Source organism: Triticum aestivum, chromosome 3A, assembly GCF_018294505.1.
Source record: "Triticum aestivum cultivar Chinese Spring chromosome 3A, IWGSC CS RefSeq v2.1, whole genome shotgun sequence".
Classification (NCBI taxonomy): Eukaryota; Viridiplantae; Streptophyta; class Magnoliopsida; order Poales; family Poaceae; genus Triticum; species Triticum aestivum.
This window is the reverse complement of record NC_057800.1, coordinates 142,441,498-142,451,029: the sequence shown is the minus strand read 5'-3', so window position 1 is coordinate 142,451,029 and position 9,532 is coordinate 142,441,498. Positions and strand designations below refer to the sequence as shown.

At 49.3% G+C, this 9,532-nt stretch overlaps 1 protein-coding gene across 1 annotated transcript; it reads left to right on the top strand.

The window, feature by feature from the left end:
* The first annotated feature begins 4,414 nt into the window (after positions 1-4,414).
* LOC123058153 (uncharacterized) lies at positions 4,415-5,166 on the top strand. Its single transcript, XM_044480971.1, has one exon. It carries the CDS (start codon positions 4,503-4,505, stop codon positions 4,752-4,754), a length of 252 nt encoding a protein of 83 aa, XP_044336906.1. The 5' UTR covers positions 4,415-4,502; the 3' UTR covers positions 4,755-5,166.
* The last annotated feature ends 4,366 nt before the right edge of the window (positions 5,167-9,532 follow it).

Here is a 9,532-nt window from a genome sequence, read left to right as displayed (position 1 = left end):
TTTTCACTCTCCTGCCTCGATTTCTCTTGTGCAAGGCCTCGCGAGGGGGGCAGCCGAGCGCCCTCGCGAGTGTTCCTATCCTAGTCATTCAAAGGGTTCGCGACCTGGGCCCCTTGCAGGAGCACCCTCCAGTCCGTGCCCCTCGGCACCGCGACACAAACACAGGGCCTGGGTCGGTCGCCCCCACGGCCAGGGCCGAGAACCATCCACGCGCGGGCACGTAGCCGGGAGGTACGATAAAGAAAGCAAAACGATGATTAACAGCAATAACCCATACACGCCCCCGCGGGGCTCCACACTACTGTCTTTTTACGCGGGAAAAAGGAAAAGAAAGAACAAATCTGGTGCAGCTCGCCTTACACCGGCCCGCAGGGAAGCCCGAGCTGCCTCCGGAGCTCAGGCGGACTCCCTCTCGCGCTTCACCAGGGCGCGACGGCGGGCGGACACGCTACCACCTCCCAAGCAGATATGACGGCGTGGAGGCTGACCGCGGCCACCGCTAGAAGAGTCGCCGCCTGAAGAAGAACCGGAGAAGCTTGAGGAACCCTGAGCGCCGCCAGCTGCACGAGCGCTGCCCTCTCCATCATCGCCGGAGCCGGGTTCCCAGCCGCGGTCGTCGCCCTCGGGGCAACACCCTATGCGGCGACCATTTTCCCCAAACACCCTCACGTCGAGGGTGGCATCGCCGTCGAACTTGAAGTGTAGGGTGCACCGACGGCCCAGGCCACGCGCGCAGGCAAACGACTGCCAACCGCGGGCCAGGGCCAGGCTCCCGGCTGCGGAGACCTCCAGTGAAACCCATGAGGCCCGGCTGCAGCAGCCGTCGGCCTGAAGCCAGAGGCCGCCCGGGGCGCCGGCCGGGAGCTCGCCAAGGAGGAAGCGAGGAAGTGGAAGCCGGGTGCTAGTCGGTCCGTCGACCACACGACGAACTCCGGCAGCATCTCAGCAGCGCAAAAGCGCGGCATAGGGGGACGCGCAGCCGGAGCGCACCCCCCGGACGCAGCAATCCGCCCGCCACCATGCTGGAAAGCGTCTCCGCGGCCGCGGGGAGCTGCCGTGGTGGCCACAAGATGTTTGCGGGGGTGCCCTCGGCCGCGCTTGGGCGGGGGAGAGGCATGCTCAACCTGGCAAGCCTTCCCCTTTTCCGCGGCCGAGAACCTCCTCGACGGGGCCATGAAGAAGAAGGAGAAGCAAGGGGAGATGAACTGGAAGGGCGCGCGTCGATCAGTACTTATAGCTGGCGAGGGCCAATCGACGGCCCCCACGATCGCAGGTAATCATGACCCGCTTTGCATGAAGGGACTTGTCCAATCCGTGCAGTTGCCGAGGCGCCATGGGGAAGTGGAGACACCCACGTCCAATCAACCGCCACGCGGCGCCCAAGGCCGCAGGCTGTTAGGGCCCGCGGCGCTTCGCTCTTGCCCTTCCGCCTCCCTGCACGGCCAAGTCCGGGCGCGCCTTGGACCCGGGGGCTACTGTCGGCGTTCTGGGAACGGGGGTCCCCAGACTTGCCTGCCTGCGGCCTGCGGCGTGGCTTAAAGGGGGCTCAGCACGACCCATCTTCACCAACACAGACCCAAGACCCTCGCGAGGGGCCAAGCCTCGCGGGACGGACGACGCGGAGCTTCCTCAGGCGTGGCCTCGTCAGGCTGGCTCACGAGAAGGCGGAGAGATCAGGGCGGGGTACCTCACGAGGTGCCCGTGACACAAGCCATGACGACCAAGGGCGCCAGGCGGGTGTCAGCCCGCGCAGTGTCCCCCTTTCCTCTTTGGTGCAAAGGGGGCAAGCGCAGCCGCGGAGTATCGAGGCATCAGGCAAAGGTTGCCATTTCGGTGCAACGAGACCAAGACCAGGAGGACTACGAGTCGGAGGTCATCGTGGAGCCCGGGACGGTGTCATCACCAGAGCTTTGCGCAAGCGAAGACTACTTTTGTCAGGGTAGCTAGTACTTGTTGTCCCCCTTCACAATTAGCCCGCCATTGTTGGCTTCCTTCCCGCTCGATATTTGGGAAGAGGACCAGGGCCTCTATAAATAGGACCAGCCACCCACATAGAAAAGGGGGGTGGTTCGGTCGGCCAGGTTAGAAGAGAAGAGTTTTTGGCCGAGAAGCAGCCAGAGAGAGAGAGAGAGAGAGAGAGAGAGAGAGAGAGAGAAAGGTGACTGAACTCCTCCCAGTAGTTCACCGCCCCTGCCAAGAACAGACCCTCGCGAGGCTATTCTTCCTTGTATTGTTCATCATCATCAGCCCAATAGGCAATCCACCACACCACACACTGGAGTAGGGTATTACACCACAACGGTGGCCCGAACCAGTATAAACCCTGTGTCTCTTGTGTTGTTCTTGCCGTAGTTTAGATCCTAGCAAAGCGGAGGGGTGCAGGTAGGTAGGAGGCGGAATCTCCATGCGCACCCTAGTGTTCGAACCTCAAGGGTCTGCCGGAACCCGAAATCCGACATCGAGGATGCAGTACTCTTGCCCTTGGACGATGCAAAACTCTTGCTCTTTGACGATGCAGAACCCGGAAGCGGCGGCATGAAGATATCATCTTCGTCCTCGCTCTCCTCAGTCCATAAAAATGGATGCTTTTCTGCAGTCCTTCTGAAAGTTCCACTCTTCGGCTCCACTACCTTCTTCCACCTTGCATGCAACCTAAGAAGTTCTATACGTACCTCCTTATAGGTCCTTTCAGACCACCCAGACATACGTAATTCGTGAGCCAACTCATTCATTATGGCTACCGGTGAGTTCGTCCCATGGAACCATCCTATTGTCCATCTTGAAATCGGTAACTAGCATCAGAAGAGTCCTGCTCATCTCAGGGTGAAAACTACGATTGAAAGGATAATGGGACATCTCAACTACACTACACTGGAATGCTTATCCTCCTCTGTCTGAAGGGGGTTTTATAGGTAGGGATGAGAAAATGGCGGGAAAGAACGATTGCGGTATGGCGGGAAAGGATTGGCGGGAAACGGGTGGCAGGAAAAAGTTGGCGCGAACATATGGCGGGAAACGGATGGTGGGAAAGAGTTGGCGCGAACATATGGCGGGAAACGGGTGGCGGGAAAGAGTTGGCGCGAACATATGGCGGGAAACGGGTGGCGGGAAAATATTGCGGGGAAAGGGTTGCGCGAAATATGTCATAGTTTATAAAAAAATTCGGGGATCGTTCGGGACAAAAATGATGGCATGCACCGGTCGGCCCACAGCAGGCCAATTAGTCCCTGTCGGCCCACAGCAGGCCAATTAGTCTCTGTCGGCCCACTACTGACCGACTGGACCTGAACTGGTGGCCAACAGGCCAATCGGCCAGCAGCAAGCCGATAGGACCTCAGTCGGCCTGCTGTGGGCCGACTAGGTCCACTCGGCCTGCTGCGGGCCGATGGTGTATTATTTTTGAAAATTATTTTTTGGGCGTAATATTTGTGCAAATTAATAAAAAAATGTATTATTTAAAAAAATTAGCAATTTTATGAGCATGTGAACTTTTGTCAGTGTTTTCATCCAAAAAAATGAGATGTTTTTATTTTTTTTCCTTTTATTAGGTTTTATTGTTCACCAAGCTCATTTGAGCTGTAGCTCAAAAACTCCACTTCTGAGTCCTCGTATATTCCTAGCTACACCTCTTCAGTCCACCTGAACCGGTCCCATGCATGCCTGTAACCCCGCATGACGAGTAGTTCCAGTTAGTTGGGGGGCCATGAAACCATTGCCGTCTCGGTGCTCACCGCACTACCGCACGATCACCACCGCCGCTCAATCGATCACGTGCCATTATTTTACGTTTCCGTGCCTATGCGCGCATGCTGGCCATTGTTCGATCAATCCTTTCCACAGAGAAGTCCTCGATGAACAAGAAATCCGGATGAAGCACTGGATGGGTCATGGGCGAGAGACGCGAGGAGAGGTCAGGCATCACGTGATACACCACACTTGTAAACCCTCGCAACGCCCGTCAGATCGATCGTCTGATTCCAGCCAGATTCCATCCTGGCCGGCTTAATTAAACCAGCAAACCCCAGCCGCCAGTCCAAAACACGGGCCTGCTATGTTGTGCAGTAGACGCGCAGCACAGACAGAGCTTGGCAAGTTCGCAACGGACGGCGCAGGGCGTCGTTGACCTGCATGCACGCACGGCACGCGGGTGTCAACTGCCAAGGCACGGGCGTGGGACGTCCGCCGTCCACGCACGCCGTGCCTGCCAACTGCCCCTTCCAACCGGGCCAAGCCAGCCGTTGCCCGCTCGCGGCTCGCACACGTACACGGCCTGCACACACCACGCCGGCTGAACACACGGGCCACAAAGTTATAGCTGGCTCACCTGCATTCCTCGTGATTAACTAACCAAAGCGCTCCGGCGTGATATTTCCTATGCCGCGCCCGGCCGGAGCTACCTATAAAAGGCGATCGCCTGTGCGGTGTGACTGTGTGGTGCAACACAGTCACACCACACACCACCACCACGCACAAAGCTTCCTAGCTTCATCTCGAGGGCGGCCATGGAGACGATGGCGGCGAACGGCGGTGGGAAGGGCCGGGCGGCGGCGAGATACGGGGACAGGGAGCAGCAGGGCGCGCGCCGCTTCCAGATGCCGCTGCACTACCCGAGGTACACCAGGGCCAACTACGAGGCCATGCCCGAGTGGCAGCTCGACCGCCTCCTCTCCGACTACGGCCTCCCCGTCCACGGCAGCGTCCACCAGAAGCGCAGCTTCGCCATGGGCGCCTTCCTCTGGGGCGCCGGCAACTGATCTGCCGACCGGCCGTACGTCTAATCTTCTCCCTGGACCATGGAGCAGACGAGCAGTGCTCATGAATCATTCATGAGGCATGACTCATCTACGATGGACCTGAGAGATAGTATTATCCGTATACGCATAGGTCGAATAGCTAGCTAGCTACCAAGTGCTTGCTATGACATGGCATATATTCTCTCCGTTCCCAAATACTTGTCTTTTTAGGCATTTCAAATGAACTCAACATACGGATGTATGTAGACATATTTTAAAGTGTAGATTCACTCATTTTACGCCGTATGTAGTCACTTGTTGAAATCTCTAGAAAGACAAGTATTTAGGAACGGAGGGAGTATATGAGTATAATATTGCTCTGTGTATAGCTAGTTGTGTTTTAAAGCGCCGTATAACATTTGTGTGACCTATCTGTACTATAGCATTTTTTTTTGAACCGAAAACCGTAGAACAATGGTTCTACGGCAATTTTCATTCAAAGTAACTCAAAGTTATTTACATACAAGTAAAGAAAAAAACAAAAGGAGCCATCTAACCAATACCAGCTCTAGGAATGTCCATGATCAATTAATTTAGATTATCTGTAATCCATCCACTAAAAGCTTCCCTGTGTTTTTCTTTGGTTCTCAGAATCATCAACTTTAGATCATCTTTGAGTAGCTTTCTCCATCCGTGAACCGATGGGTTTTGCGCTTTAAATTTTTTGGAGTTTCTCTGCATCCAAATGTGCCAGCAACCCATGGTGATGATGCTCATTGCAAACTGCTTGGGCAGATGGATTGACAGCAAGTTGATCTCATCGAAAGCATTTATACCTCTGACTTTGGAAGGAACAATTGAATCCCAGCATTGCAGAGCAAAAGGGCAGTCTCAGATGAGATGGAGGCTGGTTTCTTCACAGGAACAGTTACAAAGTTCACAGTTGTAATTTGGCAGATGAAAGTGCTTTCTGGCAAGATTTCTGACATTTACTCTATCATGCAGCAGTAACCATAGAAAGATATTATATCTTAACATGGCAGCACTTTTCCAGATCCTCTTAAAGAGTGGAGAGGCTACTTCTTTTCCTTACATGTGGCAGTACATTTTGATAGCCGAAAAATCATTTTTATGCTTGTTCCATGGTAGGCACCAGGTGTCCAGAGTATTATTCAATTGGGTAGCCTGCATGAGGGCAGATAGTTCTTGGAATTGTTGATGGGCCTGGGTTGATAATGGAGTAAAGAAATGTTCAGATGCATCCTCCAACCCTTTGATTTTCTGGACAGAAATCTGCTCTTGCCTACTGAAAAAGAACAACTAAGGGAATCTGTCTTTCAAGATGCCCTGATTCTAGTTGTCAAACCAAAATCTTATAGTGTTGCCAGAGCCTATCTTGGGGACAGCAGCTTGTCTAAACTCAGGCACTAACTTGAGAATACTTTTCCACCAAAAAGATCCTTGTGGGTTAGTGTGAAGCATTCTGTCAGGATAATAAGTCTCCCAAATCAATTTGACCCAAGGAATATTCTGTTGATTTAAGAACTTGTGGACATGCTTCATAAGTAAACATTTGTTGTGACTGGCAATATCCAACACCCCAAGTCCTCCTTTTTCTTTTGGTTGGCAAACTTTGTCCCAAGCAATCAAGGCAGTGCCCCTGTCTTCCATTCCATATTTCCTCCAAAAAAATGTTTGAGATATTTCTTAATTTGCTCCATGACACCAGCTGGAAGTGGAAGTGTACACATGAAAAAAATGGGCAGGCTGTAGAACACAGACTTTACCAGAACCAATTTATCTCCATAAGATAACATGGAGGAACAACCAGCCAGCCTTCTTTCAATTCTTTGCATGATGGGCATAAAATCATCAATCTTTGGCTTGGACAGACAGAGAGGTAAACCCAAGTATGTGAAGGGAAGAGATCCAACTTTGCAACCCATAATATTAGCCAATTCCAGCATCTTATCATTTGTAGTGTTAATAGGAACAATCACTGATTTTTCATAATTGACTCTCAAGCCAGTGAAGGTACTGAAATACATGAGCAAGTTTTTGAGCTGGTGCAGCTGAGCAGCATTGGCTTGCATGACAAGGACTGTACCATATGCATACTGGATTACAGGAAAATCCTGATCAGAATTAGTGTGTATAGGGGCAGAGATCAGACCGTTCCTCATAGCTTCATTTAACATTGTTTGAAGCAGATCGGCAGCTATGACAAACAGTAAAGGTGAGAGAGGATCCCCTTGCCTAACTCCTCTTTTACAGAGAAACTGCTTTCCAGGCACCCCATTTAGCAGCACAGAAGAAAATCCGGAAGAGAAAATCATATCCATCCACATAATCTACTTAGGTCCAAAGCCTCTAGCAATGAGAATTTTCCTGATAGCTTCGTGCTCAATTATATCAAAAGCTTTCTCAAAATCTAACTTTAAGATAATTAATTCTTGCCCAGATTGATGACATTGGTGAATGAACTCATATGACCAGGCCAAACAATCTTGTATTGATCTCTTCTTAAGGAACCCATATTGATTTTGATGAACCAGCTTTAGGATGACAGCCTGCAGTCTGCTGGCAAGAAGTTTTGTGATGATTTTTATGGAGCAGTTGAGCAAAGAGATTGGTCTGAAATCATTAGCATTGACAGGAGCATCTTTTTTTGGCAACAGAGTAATAAAAGAAGAGTTGATACTCTACAAGTTTAATTTGCCATTGTAAAAGTCTTCAATCAGCTTATAGAAATCTGGAGCAATGACGTCCCAACAATGCTTGATAAAATCAGTATTGAAGCCATCTGGCCCTGGTGCTTTATCAGAAGGGAGATCTTTAACCACTGCATCAATCTCCTCCTTTGTGAAAGGCTTGTCAAGCTCAATTAGTTCAGGCATCTTTGGGACAAGGGACTCAAGGTTCAGAAGATCAAAAGTGGGCACAGAAGCATTGAGTCTGTGCTTGAAAGCTTTCCACAGAATTGCAGCTTTAGTCTGATGATCATCTTGCATGTTACCAGCTTCATCCTACAAACTAGCAATGTAGTTTCTTCTGAAATTAATGGTCGCTTTTACTTTCAGATATTTAGTATTAGCCTCCCCTTGCAAGATCCATCTAATTGTTGCTCTTTGCTTCCAATATTCTCTTTGCATTTCCAACAAGTTAAGAAGATGCTTTTTAACAATTTCTCTGCCATTCCATTCAACAGTGGATAAAGATCTAAAATCTTCAAAAATGTCATAAAGCAGAATGAGGTCATTACAAGCTTGAATAAGTTTAGACAGCTGTGAGAGCTCTTTGGCCCAAATCTTCAGGCCCTTTCTCAGTCTCTTAAACTTAGCAGTGATTCTCTTTGCACTATCAGTTTCATTAACATCTTGTTGCCAAATATTTTTCACAGTGTCCTTGAAACTATCAATCTGCATCCAGTAATTTTTAAACCTGAAAATCTTTGACTTTGGAATCCTGGTGCCAATATTAATGATGCATGGGACATGATCACAAGTAGGCTTTGAGAGAGGCAACAACATGGTGTTAGGGAAGTTGGAAGTCCAAGCTTCAGAAGAAAAAACCCAATCAAGTTTCTCAAGTAAAGGGGTTGTCTGCATGTTGCTCCATGTAAATGCTCTCCCTTTCAATGGAATTTCTAGAAGGCCCAAATTGCCGATTGCTTCATTGCATAGGAGCATATCATTGAGATTACCCCCTTCTCTGTTTCTGTTTGAAGGATACCTAATATAATTGAAATCCCCCAGCATCAACCAATTACAATCATCAGGAATGTGAATATTAGAAAACTAGTCCATGAAAATAACCCTGTCAGAAGAATGACAAGGGCCATAGATATTTGATAAAGTCCAGGTATCAGAAGAGAGCTTGGAGGTGAACCGAATGGAGATAGAGGAGTTTTTAGAGATAGTCTCTCCCGTGAAAAGGGAATCATTCCAGACCACTAGTAACCCTCCTGATGCACCTACAGATGGTTGGTAATCAAACTTGTTCAGACGTTTTGGGCAAAACTGCTTAAGATACCTGCTGTCAAGTGTTTCCCTCTTTGTTTCTTGGATGCAAATCAAGTCACAGTCTGTCTCATCAATTTTGTTTTGAATAGCTAACCACTTATCTTTATCATTGATGCCTCTAATATTCCAGTTCAAGATTTTCCATTGCTTATTCATGATAGAAATGCAGAAATAACTGGATATGACAAATCTGCATAGCTTTGCATAACTTAAAGATCTCAGTCTGCAACAGAACTAAAAGTGCCATCTCAACCTCACCCCGAAACATGGGTTTACACAAGATCATTAGGTATGACATAACCAATACATCCATAGCTCAAAATGAAACTAGACAGATCTCCTACGAAATCCTTATGCAAGGTTGGGCAGTCCCCCCTTCTGTGGGGTCTTCTTGTTCTTCTCTTTCACCTCTTTGTCCTTGCTCCCTTTCTTCTTCTTGGCTTGGTGTAGGGCCTCATCTGAGCAGTCTTTCTCAGGAATCTTGCAAAAAGCAATAGAGAGATTTTTAACCACTTTGCTGGGTAATGAAGGAGGATTAACATTGCAAGGCAAGCAGTTTCTATCCATGCATGTTTTCTTTCTGTAACCATGATTGAATTGCTGAATTCTACAACTTCTTCTCACCTGGGTTTCAACAAGTGGAGCTTTTTCCTTCCTCTTTTTGTACACTTGGATGGCAGAGGTGCTGGAGGACATTCCAACTGATGAGGGCTTTGAAGGTGGAGTGGAAGCCACAGCAGTGGGGAGCACCTCTTTATCATTCTTATTCTGGCAAAT

Excerpts from the sequence above, each read along its gene's own strand:
- LOC123058153 (XM_044480971.1), top strand. The coding sequence starts at position 4,503 with ATGGAGACGATGGCGGCGAACGGCGGTGGGAAGGGCCGGGCGGCGGCG.